Consider the following 24,258-nt stretch of genomic DNA (forward strand, 5'->3'; position numbering starts at 1 on the left):
AGTGATGTGGTTTTTTTGCCGTTCTAATTATTGGTTGTGAAAGCCAAGAAAAAGAGCAGATGTTGAAATGCTCTATAATCAGCATTGCTGTTTGTGTCTTCTTGTTGTAAATTATCCACATCAGTCAAAAGCTAATTTGTTATCTCAGGTGATTTCTTATTGGGCCACTGTGTTTTCAGTCAATATACTGATTTAAAATGTGAAACTTTTGTTTTCTTAAGTTGTTTTTGATTTGTATTGATAAAACAATAAAAAGTTGTTTTTCGTTCGCTGACATGTTTCTTGAAACTTATTCAGTTATAAAATAAATAATGGCCTCGATTTCTAACAGATAAGAATACAGCTCTTTTTTTTCCTGTAATAATTCTATTTGGTATGGGAAAAAATGGTCTCATCTTTTTATTTTTTAGTAGCTGCTGCAAATATCTCTTAAGTAGCTTTAAAGACCCCACCTTCAAATAAACTCCATCGCCTCCCACCTGCTGCAGCCTCAGTTTTCATCACCTCTGCTCCCTGGTGTCCCTGACCCTTTAAAATCAACCAGCACTTATTTTTACTTGCTGATGAACCTTTGTTGAACCTCTTTACTTGTAAGAAGGAGCTTAAGCATAACCATCAGCAGTTATTCGTCAAAACTATAGAAAACGACTGGGTTTGAATGAGGCATAGATATAAAACATAAGGTATTAGGAAGCTTATTGGTGACTGGAAAAATGTTAATTTCTGTAGACTGGGTGAAACCTATGGTTTAGAGATAATGGTATTTTCTGAAGGCGTTTGATGTCACTGTTTTGGGTGTAAGACAGCTGTGCTGCATTACTATTAAATGGGAAGCTGGAGCTCTGGTAAATAAACCATGCTATTGAAGATTGTTAGAGCTAGATCTATGGATCTACAGTTTACGTCTTCACTATGTTTATACCTTAATGTTTATTATGACTGCGATGACATCAGAAAAATGTAAATTAATAATATAAATTAATAATTGTTAATTTTCATAGGCAACCAAAAATAAAAATCTTCAGCAGTGGCATGAACATATATCTGCCTTCTACCAGTTGTCTGTAGGGGGGAGGTGGTGCCTTACAAAGGGCTCTCTGGGTCAATGAAGATGAGGTTCACCCTGGACAGGATCGCAAACACACATGCTTAAACAGAGGGGAAGTTCTAAGAAGAAAGGTAAGCATTTGTTAAGCTTGTTAACCTTTATTTACAAGAAGATCAGCTGCCAGACTCAGAAAAAGTCTGAATCAACGTAACGTTCGTTTCACCTGCAAAAAAACAAAAGGGAAGGAGGTATTTTATGCATTGATGATGATGGGAGCTAAATGCTTTATGCTACTTTAAAAAATATTCATTTTTTTCTCACCGCCCTCTGAGCTGCACCTTAAACTTCCCATCACACATCATATTGCTGTAAAGACTTCCACACCTGTAATGAAAGTTGGAGGATTTCCAACTCAAAACCAAGAGGCGATAATCTCCTTTACCTTTCCTACATATCAACGCCCATTCTAAATCCTGACCAATTGCATGACTTTTCTCGGGCATGCTGGGAGAAAAAATGTCTGGCAAGGAGTCGTGTTGACGAAAAGCAGCGAGAATCCCCAAGATGGGGAACATATGATTTGGATCTCACAGCTGTTAGATTAGGAAAAATGTTCTGTCTTCTTGTGCAGTAAGTAACAAACTTTACAGATGAGGGGAATTGAAGGATGGTAGACTTGGCCGCCCTTAATCATCTGAGTGAGGGGTGGCCTAGTGGTTAGAGCATTGTGCTTTGATTCCAAAGGTTCTCAGTTCAAGCCCCACTCCCACGAACTGCCACTCTGGCTCCATGAGCAAAACCTTTGACCCTACACTGCTCCCTGCGTGCTGCACAATGGCAGCCCCCTGCTCTCAAGGTTAAATGCAGAGAGTGGATTCTGTTTCTATGTACTTGGGAAAATATAATAACAATAAAGTTGAATTCTATTCTATTTATCTAAAACCTTGGGTTTAAGTTCTAGCTGCAGTTATTTTAGACTCTTGGAGAAGCAACTTACCCTCATGAGGAGCCGAGTGTTTTCTACACAGACGTTAATGTGTTGTAGATGCATTCTGTGATGCATTCAATGTCCTCTCCTTGAGAAACACAAGGGCTTTTCCCTCCCGTAAGAACTGAAGCAATCTCCCAGAATCTCTTAGTCTATCCAGACCACCTCTTCACTGTGAGTCAAAGATAATTCTCTGTGTGCAAAGCTTAGATATGAACAAGGCCAACCAGTAAAGGGAGTGGCGGTGAGCTGTACTGTATGCCTCCTCTGTTTTAGCATGCAATTAGTCTGGTGGGAGAATAGAAAAACGATTAAATTTGAAATCCCCTGAGATCAATAAAAAGGTGTAGGAATGCTGTGCTTGCAGTCTGCTGGTCACTTTATGCAGTCAATCTCACCTCAGGATGCTGCAGCAATGGCAAATGAGGAACACAGAATGCAGGGAATCCTACCTGCCTATAGCCATCCACATCTTCGTCATCACTGGAAGAAACTCCCATAATATCAGTAAAAATAATAATACAAGTAAAAATTAAGTTGTGCATTTTAAGACCTCATGCTTACAGCTGCAAGTAAAAAGTCTTTAATCTTTGCTAGTTAAAGGTATATTGGACAATCTTCTTTGAGTTCCAGGGCATTATCTTATCTATTGGTTGTCCCACATGCTTTATAATGTACATTTTCCCTCTTGCAGCACATGGGTAGCCATTCATTGTGGCTCCACTGCTCTGATTGTACATTTTGAAAATGGCTGAAAGTTGTAAGAAGACAACTGTTTTACAAGTTTATGAGAAGAAGGGAAGAAAAACTGGCCGCAGTGTCATTGAGGGATTCTTTCCAGAGATGGTAGAAGAGCAGGTAGGATCGTACTGCATGTTCATTCTAAAAAAGTGACTTTGATGTTTCTTTGCTACATTTCCCGAAAAAAAAAAGAAAAGAAAATGTTAACAATACTTAAAAAATGACCACTGTTGCATATTTTTTAATTAGAAACCCTCCAAAAAATGTAAATCTAAGTAAGTAATTTTCATAAAAGACGTGCATTTTTCTTAAATTAAGCAGGGAAGTGAGAAACTTGCCAATGGAATAAGAGCTTATATTTAGATAAAAACAACAGAAGTCTCTTATTTCAAGTGAATAAGATCTAATATCTTATTTTAAGGGTAAAAATACTATTTCCGCTGGCAAATCATCTTATTTACATACTCATATTGTGGGTAAACACACTTATTTTAAGAAACCTTTACTAATTTTTAGATCCTCTTTAAACTATTCACAGGTTCCCCAAAAAGAGCTTACCATCTCTATTAAGTCAGTTGAGTTGTGCAAAGTAAATGCATACAGCTTGCACGTACTAGCATTTTCTTAACTTCATAAAAATAGATTTTTTGAGACATACTTTTAAAAGAGAAGTCACATAATGCATTTAACATTTTAACATTGTTTCCTAGTGAGAGGCTTCACTGTGGAGCTTGGATGAGCTAACAGCTGACCTCCTGCAAATAATGAATCGGCTTCATTGCCACTCATGCAGACAATTAACAGAAATGCCATGAAAAGGTAATAAAAATAGTTGTCATAGAAAAGGGGCTTCATATGTAAAAGCAAGGCAGTAAAAAATGACAACATTGAAGAATATATTGAAAAGATAAACCGTGTTCATGTTCTGTTTATTTGGAGTTGAACTGATTTTATTGAAATTTTCATGAGTGGCTCTTTTTAACCCATGGATTGCTGGAGATGTGCAGCTGCCTTACAGCGAACCTGATGGATGAAGTGGAAGCAAATGAATGTATCCTTTTTTCACATGTATTTATCAGATTTTAGCAGTTTACAAGAGAGAAGTGGATTAAAATATGACTCTTTTTCCTTGTCTCGAACCTTAGGCTTTCAGCATTTCCTTAGAAAGAACACCAATAAGAAATGTCTATTCAAAGGGAAATGACTGCTGCATTACTGGATTAGATCAGGTTTCTGTTTATCTGTTAGGCTGTTGATGAGAGGCTGACATATAGGACTGTGCATTTTATAGATGTATTACCGCCTCGGCTGATGTTGTTTTCTTAGGGTTTTTTTTTTTTTTTAATTTTGAACAGAAATGTCAAAACAGAAGAAAATTAAATTTCTAATAAAATCAATCACAACTTTAATCACAAAGGCAGCCTTGGTTAAGGCTGTCTAAGTCATGCCAAAAGTCAAAACACAGCCACCTGTTGAGGTTTATCATAAACTGGTTACACGGCCATCTTGCATATTTTACAATTTTTTTTTAGTTCTAGGAATCAAAGTAGGCTCATGTTACCTCTGTCTGACAGTGATTAATACACAGGCAATCTTAAATGTGTCATCCAGTGTGAAGTTTTGTCACACAGCACCAGTACACCCAGGCACTGCCAAGCACTGACAAGAATGGGATCAGAAGAGGTGCACATCGCCCACAAGTCTATCATCTCTGTAATAAGCGATAAAAAAAGCAATCCTTACATTGTTACACTATTGAAAGATCATGAATGATCCGGTTCAGAGACATTAAGTATTTCTCAAACATTGCATCACAGGGTTGAAGAACAAGAAACTCTTATCATCTGGATAATCGATCGGTGGACTCTGCAGTCTTAAGTCATATCAGAGATTAACAAGAAGCTAAAAACAATAGAGTAGATGGAACTGCAAACAATAATCTTACCTTAAATGTGAATGGTAAATGGCCTGTACTTATATCACACTTTTTCAAATTAGGATACTTGACCAAACTCTACATTCAGTCATTCACCCATTCACTCACACACTGATGGCAGTAAACTACATTGTGGGGGCTCACTGACAGAAGCCAGAAGGGGTGCAGGTGAAGTTTCTTGCCAAAGGACACAGCGGCACTGAAAGCTGATGCCGGGGCTTGAACCGTAAACCCTTCAATTTCAGGGCAAATGTAAATGAAATAAAACAGATGATATCGGAAGAAAAATAATTCACAGTGAGCTCAGTGTAGAATATGTGTCAGACATTTTTCAAGGCAGAGCTGAAAATAGTAAATGTCTATAAAGTAGATCTAGAGTAATTTTTTAACATACTCTCCTACATCCCAAAGAATTTCTCAAAATCCTGAACTTATTTGACTTTTTATAGTGAAAACTGTAACTGGGAGGCATTGGCTAGCATTAGCTATTCCTATTAAAGTTTCATTGCACATTGTGTTCTTAATAAGAGGATCTGTGTTCCCCTGCTTGGATGTATAAGCACTTCTGAAAAGCATGGCCATCTTATGTCCTTTTTAAAAATAAATGTTAGGATAAATTCTCTTCTCTTCCACATGACACCATAGAGCTTAACATTGCTAAGCTAAATGTTTAATGGAGCCCATAACCTTTGACAATCCATACCTGGCTTTGCTTTGTTGCCTAGCACCAGTGTAGAAGGTTGTAAAGCAAGTGTTTCCTTATTGAGCAAAGACATTATTCCAAAGATGAGCAGTTGACTTCTTGCATGCCCCTACAACTTCTAGATATCTTCTTTTTTCAAGTCTATAAACCCTACATGGCTGCTTGTTCTGGGTTGCCTACTTTTTGCTTAGTTGTTGCAACTATGGGCTGCTCAAGAAAGTTGAGGTCTCGACTCTGCATGGAGTTTGCATGTTTTCCCTGAGCATGCGTGGGTTTTCACCGGGTACTCCGGCTTCCTCCTACAGTCCAAAAACATGACTGTTAGGTTAATTGGCTTCTCTAAATTCTCCTTAGGTGTGAGAGTGTGTCTATGAATGGTTGTTTGTCCTGTTTGTCTCTGTGTTGCCCTGCGATGGACTGGCGATCGGCCCAGGATGTACCCCGCCTCTCGCCTGTAGACAGCTGGAGATAGGCACCAGCACCTCTTACGACCCCGACTGGGATAAAGAGTGTCAGAAAATGTACGGATGCTGCAACTATTATAATGCTTCCTTCTTTCTCACTCTCGTTACTTTGCTCACCTGTTATCACATTTTCAACCTTATATTAAAACAGCTATGATTTTGTTTAAAGTTCTCACCAGAAAGTTGAAAAGCATTGTGTAAAAAACCAGAGTTACATCAAGTTTATTTCTGTGCCAAACTGTGCCCACTCCTGCGCTCAAGACGTTCCAGTGTTTTTATTGTCAAAAACTTTTACTTTTATAAATAACTTAGTTTTATCAGTGATCATCGTTCCTGATAAAAATCCTAGAAAAAGAGAAAGGCAGTGAAATGTAGTCTGCTTTTTCAGCATCACATAACCGTGAACAGCAGTAATGGGAAAGCAAGATAAAAAGATGAGCTTTTTTTCTCTTTCTAAAAATAGTTTTATTTCAGTTTCTTTCAGTGTAGCACAATTAATCATTTGAAATTGCTCCATGACTGGATAAGCTAGATTTGTTTATTAAAACCTTTATCTGTCATAGTTTCTTCTTTGTGTTTCATAATACTCATACAATGTAGTGGTAGAAATATATGTATACACATATTTCATAATAGTAAATGGTTAAATGTATATATTTATAGTTGTTCATTTTTATGTCCTTATAGATTGCTGGTGGAGTAGATGAAAGTGTGAGGATACCGTTTGAGTAAGTCCATGATAGAAACTTTTAACTTTCTCTGACTGTATGATCTAGTTGAATTGTCTCTGTAAAGTGCCTTGAGATGGCTTGTTGTGAATTGAGGCTATATAAATAAGCAGATTTGAATAGAATTACAGTCCTCACAAGAGACAGTCCAAACTCTGATATAAGATGGTTTGTTTATTTTGTGAGGAAGTATGATTTGAAGTTCTACTCTTGATTTAAGAGAAAGCAAATGAAGGGAAGCTAAAAAAGGAGAAATATGATTTCTCTCTTAAATTTCCATCAGATTTCTGGCTACAGCATAGTTTTTGATCAGCTGAAGACTTTTAACTACACTTTATGGACTTCCTGATAGAAAAAAATATAGTTCAACCTTGAAAAAACAAATGCACCGACAAGTTTCTTACCATCTCTCCTCAATATTATTATTATTATTTCCTATGGATTAAAGAACATCATTTAAGAAACATGTTTAATTTGGATTTAATGTTCTGGTCAGAAATAACCTTAAAGTTTTGTTACATTACAACATGACACAAATATGAATACATTCAGATAAAGTGACAAAATAGCGGCTATTTCAAAGACTTTGGTCAAAAAACAGAGATACAATCTGTCTAAGGGGTTCAATTCATTTCAATAACAATTACTTTAATATTCCCAAAGAGAAAATAAATGTTGCTGTTTTTCAATGAGATGTTATAGGAGATGATAGCTGAAGGCAGGAAGAATCTTCTGCAGCTGTCTGTGTTTCACCGAATATGGAGGACCCTCTTACTTAAGACACTCTGTCGTTTAAAAAAATCCTCTGAAGAGGATGGTGATGTTTTCCATAATGTTCTTCACTTTCTTAAGAATTCTTTGTGAAAAATCTCCACAGGAGGAGTTCCTAGAACAGAACCGCCCTTCTTTGTCAGCTTGTTGCTCTGATGCTGTTACCCCATTAGATGATAACAGCAGAGATTACAGTCTCTACAAAAGACTAACCGACTAATGATGCAGGTGCTAAATATGATCAACACAATGGTGGAAATAACCATTTTGCTGTCTTATATACTTATTAAGCAGAACCATATATATATATATATATATATATATATATATATATATATATATATATATATATATATATATATATATATATATATATTACAGAGAATCGGCTGCAGAACTGATCCCATATTACTCCTCCGGTAACCCTTGAAGGTCACTGATCAGTCTTTTAACTTATTTTTCTTCTATATAGAATGTTTACATGTAATCTTGTACCTCTGTCCTGCTCTAATACCACGCTTGAATGACTGCTGCATCTTTGTACACATCTTTCAGTGCAATTTCAGCTATTTTGTGAATGAATTCCTATTTTTATCCTGATGAATACCTCACAGTGTTTCTGTCTGCCCTTTGACTTTCTCCCCCTCAATCTGATGGAAGTCTATTTAGCTTGCAGCTGACTTTTGTTTTATCTTATTGTTCAACCAGAAGAGAAAGAGAAGAAGAGAAAATGCAGACCTTCAAACATTTGATCTGTTTTTGCTTTACATCATATGAGTAAACGTATTTTAGGATATAAAGTACATATATGTTAACTTAAGATTACAAATAAATGATTTCATCAGTTCCTTAAGTTTTGATGGCACGTGTAAAAAAAAAAAGGATAACAATCTTAAAGTGTGGGTTATTTATAATGCAGGCAGCCCAGGAAGGGGCAACTGACAGTGTACTGTATTTCATGACCTTGTCAGCTCATTGGCTTGTTCGGTAATCCCCTTCCATATTGAGAAAGTGAGGATTTGGAGGGCTTTCTATGATTGCAATATATACCTTCTTTGCACTCCATCTTCTTGGGGCTCAATCTGCTTCTCTGACTTCAACAGCTCCTCATCGGTAAAGCAACAACTTTTTATTGTTGATATTGTTCTATTCTGATATAACTGACTGACTCTCTTTTTCAGTTACATTATATTTGTTTATGGATTCATTGTTAGAAACAGTAAATCTTTCCAGTGCAGAAACTCCAATTCATATGTGAAGCTTGTTAATTATTGCTTGTTTGTAATTTCAGGGTGACGTTATCTTAAACTTTTTGATAACTAAGAAACAGTTTTAATCTTTGAGGTAGAGGGGGAAATTCCATCTTTTCAGATTAGGTCTGTATCCTTTTGGCTAACCAAGTGATGCTTTTTTTTCTTCATAAGACATACTGAAAGACAACACCAATACAAGGATATAAGTTGAAAACAAACCTCAAAACCTTTATCCTACTCTCAACATTTTGTTCAGCATCATGCCTTCTAAACATTATGATTTTGTTACATCGTTGCTTTCCATATCTTAGTTTGCTGCTTAGAAACAATCGTACTTGTTCAAAACACTTTAAAAGAGTGAGACATGGGTCCATCTTAGACATAAATCTAGGCTCATAAAATCTCACATACTTTTTATTCCTCTGAATTGTCATTTTCTTAAAATGAACATGATGCCAAAAGTTAGTCACTCCCCCTCCTTCCTGCCTGTTACCACTTCAGGGAACTCTGACATTTGTTACTCTGTTCGCTTGTGTGGTTCAGATGCCTATGGTCATCACCCATCCTTTCTTTTTGTAGGAGCCAGTTTTTTTTTTCTCCACACTTAATGAAGGCTTTAGGAACAGCTGTAGATCCAGGAATAGATGTTACTCTTCTGCTACAGTTCCTAGGGGATTGAAAGCAGCTCAGACTGCAACTATACAGTTTCCAAAATGTATTTAGGCTCCTTTTTAGCTATACTGATGTAATACATAGTTATATATTTGAGTCTAATACAACTCCATAGAAGGTATTTGAAATGTTGTCTGGACAAAATGAATAAAATTGTGTATAAAATTTAATATATATATATATATATATATATATATATATATATATATATATATATATATATATATATATATATATATATATATATATATATATATAAACTGTTTTCTCACCCCTCGTGGGGTGGTATGTGTCATCCTCAAGCTCGGGTCTTCTACCAGAGGCCTGGGAGTTTGAGGGTTCTGCGCAGTATCTTAGCTGTTCCTAGGACTGCGCTCTTCTGGACAGAGACCTCTGATATATATATATATATATATATATATATATATATATATATATATATATATATATATATATATATATATATATATATATATATATATATATATATATATATATATGATAGATAGATAATCCACCTGATACCTTTAACCATCACTTAGATTGAGTGTCCAAGACATTACGCTGCATGTCTTGTGACACAATTACAAATATTGGTTATTGACCTTTGGCTCAAGGTCAACTGTACCAAGTACCAGTATTTTTCATTATCTACAGTGAGGAAAATAAGTATTGGAACATCCTGCTATTTTGCAAGTTCTCTCTCTTAGAAATCATTGAGGGGTCTGAAATTGTCATCGTAGGTGCATGTCCACTGTGAGAGACATAATCTAAAAAAAGAAATCTAGAAATCCCAATGTATGATTTTTTAACTCTTTATTTGTATAATACAGCCGCAAATAAGCTAATAAGCTTTGTGAAAAAAGGTCCACTGTTGGAGCAATCATTATAAAATGAAAGAGCCTAAACATTACTGTCAATCTCCCTCGGAGTGGGGATTCATGCAAGATCTTACCTTATGGGGTTTCAGTGATCCTAAGAAAGGTGAGAAATCGACCCAGAACTATATGGGAGGAGCTGGTCAATGATCTGAAAAGAGCTGGGACCACTGTTTCCAAGGTTACTGTTGGTAATACTCTAAGATGTCATGGTTTATAATCATGCATGGCATGGAAGGTTCCCCTGCTTAAACCAGCACATGTCAAGGCCTGTCTTAAGTTTGCCAGTGAGCATTTGGAAGATCAAGACGAGTCACTGGAGATAGACATGTGGTCAGATGAGACCAAAATAGAACTTTTTGGTCATAATTCTACTAACCGTGTTTGGAGGAAGAAGAATGATGAGTACCATCCCTACTGTGAAGCATGGGGGTGGTAGATTCTTGCTTTGGGGGTATTCTCCTGCACATGGGACAGGGCTAACGCACTGTATTAAGGAGAAGATGACGGAGTCCATGCATTGCGAGATTTGGGGGAACAACCTCCTTCCCTCATTTAGAGCATTAAAGATTGGTCAAGGCTGGGTCTTCCAACATGACAATGACCTGAAGCACACAGCCAGGATAACCAAGGATTGGATTTGTTTTTTTTTAGGTTATGTATCTCACAGTGGACCTTTGATGATTATTTCAGACCTCTCCATAATTTCCAAGTGAAACAACTTGCAAAATAGCAGGGTTTTCAAATACTTATTTTCCTCAATGTATGTCCCATATCACTAGTAGGATGTTCAATAACCCTCCTTGGGAGTCAAGGCACTGCAGGATGAAAAGAAGGGAATGTTTTGGCATCATCCACAGATCTATTGGTTTAAAAGTGAACTTCAGGGGACCCAGAAATTGGTCTATTTTTAATTCAAGCTGGGTCAACACAAGGCGCTCAAAGCACATCATTACCAAAGAGGTCAGAATTATTTTATCAGTTTGGTAGTCTTTGTTTTTCTCGGGCCTTGATAATGGTGGCTGCGTTTAAGCATTGAGATGTTCTAAATGTCTCTAAATACCAGAAACATCTGATCAGCACAGTGCTTAGGAAACTTAGGTCGGTGTTGTTGTTTTTTTTCATGTAAGACAGAAAACAGATTTCTCAAAACATTAATTAGAAATGGAACTGCAATGATCAGCATCGATTTCTAGGGCAGGAACCTCTGCAGGAAGAGAAAACAGGTTAGTGACCACGTCAATCTGCCGGAGGATGATACCGAATGTGTGAGTCATTTACCTGGTCTTATAGTTCAGTCTGAGCCCAGAGGATGAGGCTGGTTGCAGTTGGTCGGCTGGAAATCAGATGTGGTGGGCGCCACCCAGAGAGTCCCAGACTCTGATGTTTCGGAGGTCGGAGGACAGATAGGAGATCAGAACCGAGCAGATGAAGGAGGGCAGGATAATCCAGAGGACAAAGCCAAAGCAGGTGTCAAAGCCATGCTCGGTAGTCAAAGCCAGGAGATCAGAGATCTGAAGGGAAATTAAGAAGGATGTCAGGAAACAGTGCCAGGTTCATTCCACAGACAGGCAGAGATCCTGCAGGAGTCTGAGGACAGGTCAGGCAAACAGACCAGACGGGAAAGGCAGGCTCAAACGTCCAGAGGCAGAACGGGTCAAGATCAGGCAATCAGGAACACACAGGAATGCTAGTGAACTCTCACCAATGGCTCGAATAATATGGCATTGATGTAAATAGAATAGATTTAAATAGAAGCTGAAGCAGGTGGATCAGATAAGCGGTAATGAGTACAGGGAGGAGATAAGCAGGTGGTTTAAAAGAGTAATAAGACCAGAAATCAGAGCCAAGATCATGACACCTACAGCAGCACCTAAAAATATCTATGCTGATTCCTCTGGAAGAAGATATATATTTTTTCTGAAAATATAGAAACTTGCCCATTTTTTGTTACATGTTTAATTTGGATCCAGTGCTTTTAATTACATGTCTTGTTATTAATTATGTTTCTGTGCTCAAATTTTTTCAAACTTCACTTTTTAATGAGGTACCCTATCTCAAAGACACAACCTCAAAAATATAGGTTGAATAACTTGCTGAAAAAAGCAATATTTATTAAAAAGAGCTGTGGTAGTAGGGTGTCTGTGCTGAATGCAACAGAATGGGATGAGTAAGACCGGAATAATGAAGATAAAAGGAAACAATCTAAAACTAGATATTTTTTATATATATATATACTCGTACTCGTACTCGTCGTCTCCCGCTTTATCCAGAACCGGGTCAGCAGACTAAGCAGAGACTCCCAGACTTCCCTCTCCGCAGACACCTCCTCCAGCTCTGTTGGGGGAAGCCCTAGGCGCTCCCAGGCCAGCCGAGAGACGTAATCTCTCCAGCGTGTCCTGGGTCGTCCCCTGGGCCTCCTCCCAGTGGGACGTGCCTGGAACACCTCCCGAGGGAGGCGTCCAGGGGGCATCCGCAGAAGATGTCCGAGCCACCTCAACTGACTCCTCTCGATGTGGAGGAGAACCGGCTCTACACTGAGCCTCTCCCGAATGACCGAGCTCCTCACCCTATCTCTAAGGGAGAGCCCAGCCACCCTGCGGAGGAAGCTCATTTCAGCCGCTTGTATCCGGGATCTCGTTCTTTAGGTCATGATCCAGATTTCATGACCATAGGTGAGAGTAGGAACGTAGACCGACCTGTAAATTAAGAGCTTTGCCTTTTCGCTCAGCTCTCTCTTCACCACGACAGACCGGTGCAGCGTCCGCATTATTGCAGCAGCCGCACCGATCCGTCTATCGATCTCCCGCTCCATTCTTCCCTCACTCGTGAACAGGACCCCAAGATACTTGAACTCCTCCACTTGAGGCAGGGACTCTCCTCCAACCTGAAGGGGACAAGCAACCTTTTTCCGGTCGAGAACCATGGCCTTGGACTTGGAGGAGCTGATTCTCATCCCGGCCGCTTCACACTCGGCTGCGAACCGCCCCAGCGCACGATGTAGGTCTTGGCAGGAGGGAGCCAGCAGAACTACATCATCCGCAAAAAGCAGGGACGAGATCCGCTGGTCCCCGAACCAGACCCCCTCCGGTCCTTGGCTGCGCCTAGAAATCCTGTCCATAAAAGTTATGAACAGGACCGGTGACAGAGGGCAGCCCTGTCGGAGTCCAACATGCACCGGGAACAGGTCCGACTTAATGCCGGCAATGCGAACCAGACTCCTGCTCCGCTTGTACAGAGAACGGATGGCCCCTAATAAAGGGCCCCCGACTCCATATTCCTGGAGCACCCCCCAGCACCCATATATATATACCGTACTATGGTAAAAATAATGTTCGGGACTAAAGAGTTAAATAACATAAAAAATATAAAAAAACTGGTATTGGTTAGGCAAGAAAATAAAAGGCCACTTTTTCATTTGAAAAACATTATGGGCTTGTGTTTTTGATCTGCAGCAGGATACATGGATAAGTGGTCTGGTACATAAGTGCTGAATACATCATTGTTAGATTGTTCCATTGCAAACCACTGATGACAAATGGTTCCGAGGAAAACTGATCATTTTAATTCAGCTTTCTTTGTTGTTTGTTTCGCCAGATTGAAACTAAATCCTGCAGCCAACATGGCCACTGAGTAAGTAAGATGAGATTATTATGTGTTTTAAAATTTTACCCCAGAAAAAATAAATGATAAATATAACATTGTTGATTTTTGTTATGTATTACTGACATGTTTAGGTAATTTCTGTTCCAATTTTTTTTTGCCATTTAAGGTTATCTAATAAAATGTATAAACATAAAAACCCTCAGAATTAAAATCTGATTTGATAGCTACTTCTTATGCTTATTCAACAAGCTGACACTGTAAATAATGATAGTATAGTGTCTCCACAAGACTAGAAAACACAGTTTTAAAGGTAGCCTTTAAAACAGCAATAGCAAAATCAAATGTATATTGTATGTCGGTCATTCTGAAATTGGTTTCTGTGTACAGAAAAAGACTGTCTGCAAGGCGTAAACATACTCTGAAGGTAAGCCCACATGGTGCACGATACTTTAACAACACTACTATAACACCAGGTTTCGTCCGAGTGCATTAAACTCTAAAGTATAAACACAGACATGTTTTTCTCCCATTGTTTTATAAGCTTGACCCAAAGATCTAAGACGTTTGCCTTTAAAATATTGTTTATGACTCTCTGAACCTGTGTTAGTAAGCACTTCCTGTTGCAATTATAATCCTTCCACGCCAAAGGTGCAGCATACCAATTTACTGATTATTTCCTTAACAAAAATTACTGTATGTAAATGTACCTAGACTATTTTAAACTAGAAAAAGGAATATTCTTTTAGGTTAATCACCAGTTAGTTTTGTCGTTTTTACATTTTAATGGAAATTATTAGTGATCTATTTTATAATTTACCTGTTGTGACGTATATTTGGTTTATATTAAAAGGTAAACTAAACGTCAAAGTAAATTTAGCCAATAGACATTTTTCAACTTTTGACCAGCATGCTGAATTAGTAGTAAATTAATAGTAAATTTTCACACATACTAATTTCTGTGTGGTATTCTGCAAGCTTTCCTGACCTATCCTGTAAGGTTTAAACAACTCAGCTATGGTATTAGTAGTTTAAGAGGATAATGCTGTAGATGAACCTCACTGGGGATGAACAGTTCTATAGAAACACACAGAGACAGATGAACAATATTCTGATGGTCATTTTGAACCAATCCGACAGTTCAACTAAAATCAGCCATTACAAAAATATGGGCTTTGTCAATTGATTAACAACATATATAAAACTGGTAAAATAGCAAAAACACTTGATATGTGATAGCATTGCTGAGGGTATATCAGCCCTTCTGATCGTGTTCATATGACAAGGTGTCATTTATAATATATTAATTGCTTCAACAACTCATGACAGTATTACTATAAAAGGTCAGTTGGCATTCCATTTTTACAGACTGCCTAACTTCATATATAAAATTTCTCGGAATATTTATCTGTGAATTTAAGTAGTTCTTCGTACCAGTTTTTAGAATAACACTGCTGACGTTGAGAAAATTCTCCACTCTGTACCAGTGAGAGGAGTTAAAGCACTGGTTCTTTTATTTATTCCTCTTCCTCCAGAAAAAGAACTTGACAGAAAACAGAAATCAGTAGCAGGATCTGTCAGAGGAGGGTAGATGAAAAACAGGGAAGGAGAAAAAAAAGTGGTTCATATTGTTATTAGTGACTATGTTTAACTCACAGTCCATGTTCTGCTGAAGTTCCCTGGCATAAGTGTAGAACATATAAGTAGAATCAAATGCAAAAAATGAAAATTACAAGCAAGCTGCTGCAAAGGAGCCTGGATTTTGAGACATTTCAACAGTTTTACGCTCTGGTTCTTGTTCAGTGGACTGTTACACTGCAGAACCTTGGTTAGAACGGAAGTCTGAGTTTAACTTTAACTGGTTGGTAGATGCAAATAAATTATGAGAAGAGACTAAGAGAAATGTAGCTAGAAAGGCAATTTTTCATACATTATTTTTTTCATGGACTAGATGTATATTATTAATAAAGTATTAACAAACCTGAAGCTCACTTTCATTGTACTTCAAGTGTACTAAACTTAGAAACGGTCTTTACATGCTTATTGCTATCAAACTCATATATGGCCTCTTATGAACCTTGAAGTGTACTTTCATTATACACTTACTTGAAATAAAAATAGCCTTAAAGTCTCTTACAAGCAAACTAACAGTAAATGTGGAAGGTTATTTTTTGGGATGCTTTAAAGAAAATTAGCAAAAAACTAAAAATGGATCAATTGATATGCCAAGAGGTATACTGGTTATGCCAGTATATTTGAATCAGTTTACTTGTTAAACTTGGTAAATATAGTTTAGTATCCTTCAATGTAGATGATGACTTGTACTGGAGGTATGTTCTTTTTTTTGCTGGCCATAATATTTGTTGCAGTTACCTTGGAAATCAGAAGTTAACAGCTTTCTAGTTAACAAAGTCAGAAAAATTAGGTTTCTAATATGGCCTCTTATGAATCTTGTTTTAAGCTTTACTTTCTAAATAAAAACAAACAAACTTAGTTTGTTTCATTCAGAGCTGCAATGTTAAATGATTTTAGATGAAAGTGTGCCTTGTAAAATAAAAATGTCTTCATTGCTGCTTGCTATTATTGATACACAGACCTGCTATATTGGATCCAGAACCAGCATTAAGAAAATATTTAGCATTTTGAGTGGGAAATTAAATTATAGTAGGTAGTTACACAACTAATACTTCTGACTGGAAAGTCATGATTTCTGAGGTCCAACTGCAACATAAGACAAACCCACTTTAAAAACTGGATTCCAGAAAAACATATTAATCTCCATCTTGATAAGTCAGACATGTGAGTTCACAAAGTATGTATGTTCACAAAGAAAAGGTGCTTCCCAACTAATTTAGACAGATTGTGAAAAATATCTAAAAGAAGTTGGCATTAAATACAAAAAAAGTCTTAGGTCGTTGCCTACAACTGATAAAAAAATGGACGAACAACAAAGGTGTTATATCTGTGCATGTAATAATGCATCATTTATGTACTTTTCACATCCAAGTGAGGTCTAAAAAATATAAACATTTGTGTTTACTTGCCAATTCCACAGAGCTGTATGCTAGTTGTTGCAAACAATTTACTGGAGGCAGAGTCTCAGGTGAAGGCCACAGAGAGAGAGAAGTTCCTGGCAGAGAAATGTCCTCCCTTGGATGTGCCATACTCCAGGGAAGAGCTAATGGTAAGAACAACACAATCAGACTATCTTCTGTGCATAAGATGTTCTCAATGTTAAGCACCAGAAAAAGCTAAAGTTAAATATGGTTTGATGTTTTTTCAAGACTTTTCTAAAGATATAAAACATGTTTTGTTGAGGTGTTTTACATTTATGTTGTCTTCAGACAAAAAAAATCCCCAAAACAAACAAGTCAATTGCTTTTTTTTTTTAGGAACTTTGCCAGAAACTCCATCAGCAAATCAACATCAGTGAAGAGGAGAGATACTGTACAGAGTTTAAACTGAACATGGTCCTCAATGAGGTAAGGCTGCCTGTTTGGCTTCTGTCCTTTTATAATTCAATAAAGCAAACATCAAAGTAACACAGAGAAAATCATCAGAAGGTTTGTTTAAGGTAAGAGCTGATTTTAAATAAAGAAACCAGTTTTACAGTTCTCAAAAAAATATAATGTAATAATAATAATTAAAAAAATGTATGACAGACAAAAATATTAATGCATATAAAGAAATAAATACAAAATATATGGATAAATAAAAATGACATAAGAAACAAATAGTTGTTGCAAAGGTGAATAAATATCAAATATGTGTATTTATGTCTCATTAATGAATTAATATTTGTATTTATTTGCTGTATTTTGTATGTTTGTTTATTTATTAAACATTTCAATTATTCATAGATTTATTTTGCATTATATCAGAGATGGTCCTCCATATGGGAGTCATATATTTTTTCACATCCACAAACTTTGTAATTTTGTATTTTTATTTATTTATTTTGTTTCTTTCTGCACTAGTGGTAAGACCCCAATAATGTTAGGATCCCTTACATTCCAGATCATTTTCAATTAAAAGGGAAAGGTGAATCTAAAAACCTCTACTGCATTAATCAGTGATCCAGAATACCTTTGGGTTTATACATCATGCCAAGAACAATGTTTTAGTGCTGAAGCTATTACAACGGAAGGGTAATAAAACTAAAAAGGAAAAGTGTTATGAAGTGAATTCTGTTTAAATGTCAACACTGGATTTTAAAGGTCTGGGTTTAGAATGAACAACAATCTAATTTGGGGTAGATATTGTTTTTTCTTCTTCTGTATAACAAGGCAGTCTTCTCTGATTTTATTTTATTTTCCCCATCCAATCTTATTTTCTCTGTCTGGTCATTTGTATTGACTTGACAGAGGTAAGCCATTGTCTCTAGTCAGTATTTAACCCATTTTAAAGTAAATTTCAGGAATCTTATAGAAATCCAATTTTAGACAGTTTACAATAACTACAAAAAAACTTTTGGCATTTTCAGACAATATAAAGTGATCAGCATCCTCAGCAGAGACGCCCAGACTTCTCTTTAACCAGTCACCTCCTCCAGCTCCTCTGGGGGGAGCCCAACATGTTTCAGCACCAGCGAAAAGACATAGTCCCTCCAAATGTCCAGCATGTTCTTGGCTGCCCTCTTGGTCTCCTCCTGGATAAAACAAAACTATAGTCGTTACGCCAACATTTTATTTTACCTCAGGATCAATGTACTAAACTGTTAACAGACTCTACAGTCATATTTTAGGCATTACGATGAGGCATGTTGGTATATCTTGACAGCAACAGCCAAGTCTTAAGTATAATTATCATTATTTCTGTGTAAAGTCTTCAATTTAAACTTAACAGAAATCAAGGCTTAATTAGGCTTATCTGCGTCTAATTAATATATACATACAGTGAAGAGTTTAACAAAGACAGGTCAGTTACTAGAATGAAATACAGCTTTTCCTCATTACTTTAATTATTTAGAAGAACTGTGCAGTTTGGCAGTGAGTTTTAATAGCTCTGTATTAGAGTTTGCTATATTTATATCTGTTTGGACAGATCATTTTTCATTTATTTCAAATTACATTCATGAACTTCCTCTAACTGAACTCTAAGAAGATGCAGTGTCCAATTATTTGGTTCTGTCTTGCATTTCAAATAAGGTGTGTGAGAAGCGGTTTGATCACTGGTATCAGTGGGTGGGTTGCTGTACTTGTGTTTGGTTGTGTGTATCGAAAGTAGGTGTGTGTGCAAATTTGTCACCTGGAGGTGCAAATTTGTTACAGTGGTACTGAGTGAATTAAGTTAGCAGCTGTAGTTATTCACAAATGCATCACTTCTTTCTAGAATGAAAATTGTGAATAGTTGGAATGGTATTTAACTTTGTAGAAACTTGATTGAGTCATAACTAATTTGAAATGGTAAATAGTAATATGCATTTGTATAAAAACAGGTCCCTATAGCTGCTAGCACTTCATATTGGGCAGTCTCATGTGATAGCTCTTCCTCCAGGCAAGCATCATATGGGTCTGCACAAACATGAGTTGATAATTGTCTCCCCCTTGTGGTCTAGACCAATGATCTTCAAATTTGGTGCTCGGGATCCACTGTCCTGCATGTTTTAGATGGCCCAATCCCAAACCGGCCCCTTTGCTCTAACCCTTCACCATCGAGCAACCAATCAGGTCACACTTGCAGCTGTGGAGGGCACTTTGATTGAAGGTGCAGGGTATGAAGGGGAATGAGATGCCCTCTTCCCTCCACCTGAAAAGGAAAGCAGTCATTGTCATGGGAACACAAAGATGCCCCATGCTTTAAATTAAGCCCATTTTTACAAATATCCTAATACAAATAACCCATCAGAAACGGAGTGAAATTTAAAACCTGTTGCAATTACTGTATCCCCATTCTCCTCGACTTCAGATGGGGCGTTAGAGTAATTCAACAAGTCCTGCAGCTCCATTATTTTTTCCAGACAAAAAGAAAGCTTCACATCAAAAAATGTGAAAATCAAACATTTACCGCTTTCTTGAATATAAATTTATACATTCAAATAATGCTATTTCAAAGAGGAGCTTCCCTTCTGGAGATAATGACATCTTTTTTATTTTTCCTAACTAGTGATTTTTTTTCTTGTCAGTGTGGTGAAGATGAAGCAAATCAGAGGAAAAAGTGTTTCCTCCAGCATTTGCGCTGTTGCACCTGCTGCCAAATTTCAGTGAATCTTCACTGATGTAGACTTTCTGTTTAAAGGCTCCACTCAACATACGCACTACATTGTTTGGGACGACCCTAACATGGCAGAGCCTCTGCAGGAATGGTGGGATAATGCGTAAAGGAAGGGTTGAGACAGGCTTGGGATGGGGCTGATGCGTCTCTGCTCCACCTGCATCAAATGCTTGCACTCCCTGATAAGCAGCCACTATGGGCTACAAGTTAATGCTAGCCACCCATTTGTTTACAGTAAGTCAGGTGTGTGGAGGCAGGGAATAACTAAAACATGCATAATATTGGCCCCTGAGGACCGAGTTTGAAAACCACAGGAGTAGAGCACTTTCTTAATGCTAAGCTTGTTTGCAGCCTTTCGAAACTTGGAGTAGATTTTTCTTCTTTCAGCATTTTCACTTTGCATGTGTCTTAGCATTATTCTGTATCTGCAGCCCATCTGAAATGTGTTGCTTTTGATTTTTCTGTTTAGCATTACCTTTTTTGTTCATTTAGTTATTTTTTTTATTTTTGCATTACACGTGTTTCTGTGTTACTCTAAATTTGCATTTATTCAGTACTGCACTCCTGGATCATAGAACAAATGGACCATAGAAACAGAAATTCAATTTCACCTGCAGCAGATCTCAATATAAGATTTTCACACCTTGTAAGAGAAAGAGCCATTAGATGACAGGAATTCAACCTTGAAATCAAATAGTTCCTTTTTTGTAATCTCTCTAAAGGTTAGAGACCTAAACATCAAGATTGTGGATCTCAGAGGAAAGTTCAAAAGACCCCGACTGAAGAAGGTGCGTATGTCTGCTGATGCCATGCTGAAGGCTTTGCTGGGCTCTAAACACACCGTTAACATGGACTTGAGGGCAAACCTGAAGCAAGTCAAGAAGGAGGTTAAAGAGGAGGTAAGCTACTATGTGACCGAACAAAATATAATGTCTTGAACACTAACTTTTTATTCATTGATTAATTTTGGGCAGGGACAGCACAACACAGTATTGCCAACAACTGGGTGACTGATGTGGTGACACAGGGCTTCGTGCGTTAATTTACACTCATGTCTCTGGTTAGGCTTTTTGATCCCAGAAAAAAATCATAAAAAATTACAAATACATAAAAAATGAAATACAAGAAATATTAAGTTAATTATGCAGTTAAAACTCATACAAAACCAAGAAACAAAAGAAAAGAAAAACAAAACAAGATATTCAATTTCCAAAGTTATTCCTTTGGTCAGTATTTGAAACTTTTATTTCTGGCAGCAACCTTCAAATTGGGGATGTCTCAACTAATTGCAGAGCAGAGCTGATATCTGATATCCACTGATATTCAGTGATGATTGATTAAAAGGCTTTTGCTAAACTGCAATCATCAAAATCAGGTGCGTTAAAGCAGAGAAACATCATGAACCTGCTGAAAAGTCTATGGTCATCCCTGCATTAAATTTAACAAACAAAACAATTTCGCTCGTTTTATTTTTATTTTTTCACAGCCACCAAACTCTGCCCTTCTTTAAAATAATTATTTTCAATGGCTAATCGGGCTGTGCAGTATGGTTGTAAAATGTATTGCAAAAGAAAAGCCTTTCATTTCAGTCGATCATTAGTGATTCTGGTGATTTTTATACCAGTTTAAAATTAGGACCAGGGGAATAAAGTCTTAACCTGAATTCCAACCTTAAGTCTATTTAACATTAGCTTCATTTAACCAAGATAGATTAAGCCCGGCGTACACTGTGCGATTTTCGGGGTGATTTTCCAGTCGTGCGAGAATCTTCTCCTCTGCCAATATCCCCCAGAATGCCACATGGTCCTGGATAGGATTTCAGTGGCATGAATGATTTATTTCCCAGCCCTTAGGAATTAAGGGTTAATTCCATTTTGTGATGGATATCTTCTTGGTCTGTTTTTAATGCAATAGCTTTACATTTCATAAACAATTTTTTATTTTTTTTTCACAGGACAAGCAGCTGCGTGATGTGGGAGACTGGCGCAAGAACATTGAAGACAAGTCTGACAGGAAGAAGATGTTTGACAGTTAAAATGATCTATCAATGGCTCATTAGAACAACTCAGAATCATTATTTTGAGGTTGTGTTAAGAGGTCGTAAGTTTTCTTAGAGACTAAATTTGTAACTTTTTAAAACAGACAATAGCTGTAGACCTACTGCTGTCAGAGAGGGACCTCTGATGTATTATATTCTGGTAGAATTTACCTTCGGTTCCTCTTGTTTTGGTCAATTTCGGAAGGGTTGAAATAGAGTTGAAACATTGCATTTAAAAGGAATAACTACTTCTCACTGGAAGATCTCTGAAAGGTAAAAAAACAAGCAAACATAAGAACTGCTAATGTTGAACAAAAATGCCAAATTGCTCCCTATTTTATAAAGGCTCCTTCTTTTGAAAATTCTTGTTTAAAAACTTGCATGATTCTTACAATCAAAGCTTCAGTAGTGACAGTAGTTATAGTCCTAAACATTGAAATGTCCATGTAAATGAAATGTTATTCTGAGATTAAATACAGGTCTGACCTTGTTCAATGTCGTATTTGATTTATAAGCAGTTAATAGCTTCTTGTAGTGACAGATATTCCGATTTTTGTCTTATTTCACATGGAGAGCTGTGAATGTTTTGCTGAGGTTTCTGTTCAGGGAGTGGGGATTGGCTCCTGTAGAAAGTGATGGTTTTCAAGCCAGTCCAAACTGATGTTTGGGTCTTGCTTAGATTTTTCACATATTCTTTTGATGTAGGTTCTCTTAGCTGTTCATGTTTTGTTACATGGACTTAAAGATAATCCTAAATAAAAAAAATAGTCATAGGGCTTTGATGATAAGAATGAACAAACTTACAAAAGATATTGAGCAGGAAGCTCAGAAGGTGAATCTAGTATAAAGTCCATGTTAGAAAGCAGGGAAGATGGGCAGAGGAGGCATGGGAAGCAGGTCATTTAAAGCATTATTGAGAAAATGCCAAACAGCCAAAACCAATATGGTGGAGAGCGAAGGTAAAGCTGGGAAGAGTCTGAGCAGGAGTGCAAAACAAACAGAGGAACAGTCACAAAATGTCAGGAATAGCGTTGAGGTCGAGGTTTTATACAGTAGCCCAACAAAGCTTTGTTTTTGTTTTGAAAACATGCACATTAATTGGCGTGGTCCTTCACTCTCCTGTACAGAGGCTAGGGGTGCGATGACAGTGGAACTCAGGGGGCGGACTCATGTTTCAGCTTTCAAAAACCTACAATGCAGCAATTGAGTTAATCCCTTCCCACTATCATCGCAGCCCCAGCCTCTGTACAGGAGAGTGGAGGACCCTGCCTATTCAGCCAGGCCAACAATTCCCTTTAACGACCGACCTTTCAGACACTTAGGGCCGGATCTATCAAAGGTTTGCGTGTATTAAAACGTGAGCTATTTCACTGCGCACGCTAAAAAATGTACAAACTGATCTATCAACAGCGTGCTAAAAGGATTTGGTCTTTAAAATGTGCTAAATAGCGCCTCTTATCCATTTAGTACTTTTTCTGCAATGAATATGCAATATGGGGCGTTTACACGCAAAAGTGCGTCTTGTGGGAGGAGAACATGTAAATATATTAATTTAGCACTCGCAAAGTGATTTATCAAACCTGAAAGCAATTTTTCTAACGCTATCTGACTCTATATTTAACACGTTTCAAAAGAAGGTGCAAATGGTCTGTATGCGTAATTGCGCACACATGGCAGCGGTTATTGTCGCAAGAAGGAGACATGGAAATGAAGCAAGGAGACACAGAGAACGCATTTTTTCACTCCGTGTGAATATTTTTGGAATGAACGAGGAAACGATCATCAAAACATATCGTTTATCCAGCATTGCCATTTTGGAGCTGCAATTCCAGTGATTTGCTCCTCACAGAGCGTCAGCTGTACTTGTTCCTCAATGCTGGTCAGAGGCATCTCATCTACTGTGCCCCGTCCTGTTTTGTTCGCAGATGTTTTGTTATATGCCAGTTTTTCTTTGGTTCGCCTTCTAATATCCTGGTATCTTCTTTATACTTCATCCACTGTTCGCAAGGTTTCACCAACAGCGTTTTCTTTATTACAGATTTGTTCACATATATCGTTCCTCTGTGTGACAGTCACAATTTTTTGCTGTAGCTCACTTAAATGTTTGTTGGCTTCATCCACCAACACCTCCATTTCCATGGGGTCGAATTTCCTTTTGCGCTTTCTGCTGTCCAAACTTGTCATGCCGCAAACCACCAAACGCGCAAAACCATCATTTAAAT

General features: G+C 37.4%; 1 protein-coding gene across 1 annotated transcript; it reads left to right on the top strand.

The window, feature by feature from the left end:
• Positions 1–8,371: 8,371 nt before the first annotated feature.
• Positions 8,372–22,318, top strand: LOC119780448 (troponin I, fast skeletal muscle-like). The gene is made up of 7 exons (XM_038280507.1): positions 8,372–8,492; positions 13,780–13,815; positions 14,176–14,212; positions 16,841–16,969; positions 17,178–17,267; positions 20,721–20,897; positions 21,953–22,318. Exons 1-7 carry the CDS (start codon positions 8,413–8,415, stop codon positions 22,031–22,033), a joined length of 630 nt encoding a protein of 209 aa, XP_038136435.1. The 5' UTR covers positions 8,372–8,412; the 3' UTR covers positions 22,034–22,318.
• Positions 22,319–24,258: the final 1,940 nt, after the last annotated feature.

This window comes from Cyprinodon tularosa, unplaced genomic scaffold, assembly GCF_016077235.1.
Source record: "Cyprinodon tularosa strain WSP-4 unplaced genomic scaffold, ASM1607723v1 ctg160, whole genome shotgun sequence".
In the NCBI taxonomy this organism is placed as follows: domain Eukaryota; kingdom Metazoa; phylum Chordata; class Actinopteri; order Cyprinodontiformes; family Cyprinodontidae; genus Cyprinodon; species Cyprinodon tularosa.

Coding starts and splice junctions, on each gene's coding strand:
- LOC119780448 (XM_038280507.1), top strand. CDS start 8,413: ATGATTGCAATATATACCTTCTTTGCACTCCATCTTCTTGGGGCTCAA. Junction 8,493..13,779: donor ACTTCAACAGCTCCTCATCG/GTAAAGCAACAA, acceptor TTGTTTCGCCAG/ATTGAAACTAAATCCTGCAG. Junction 16,970..17,177: donor ACTCCAGGGAAGAGCTAATG/GTAAGAACAACA, acceptor TTTTTTTTTTAG/GAACTTTGCCAGAAACTCCA.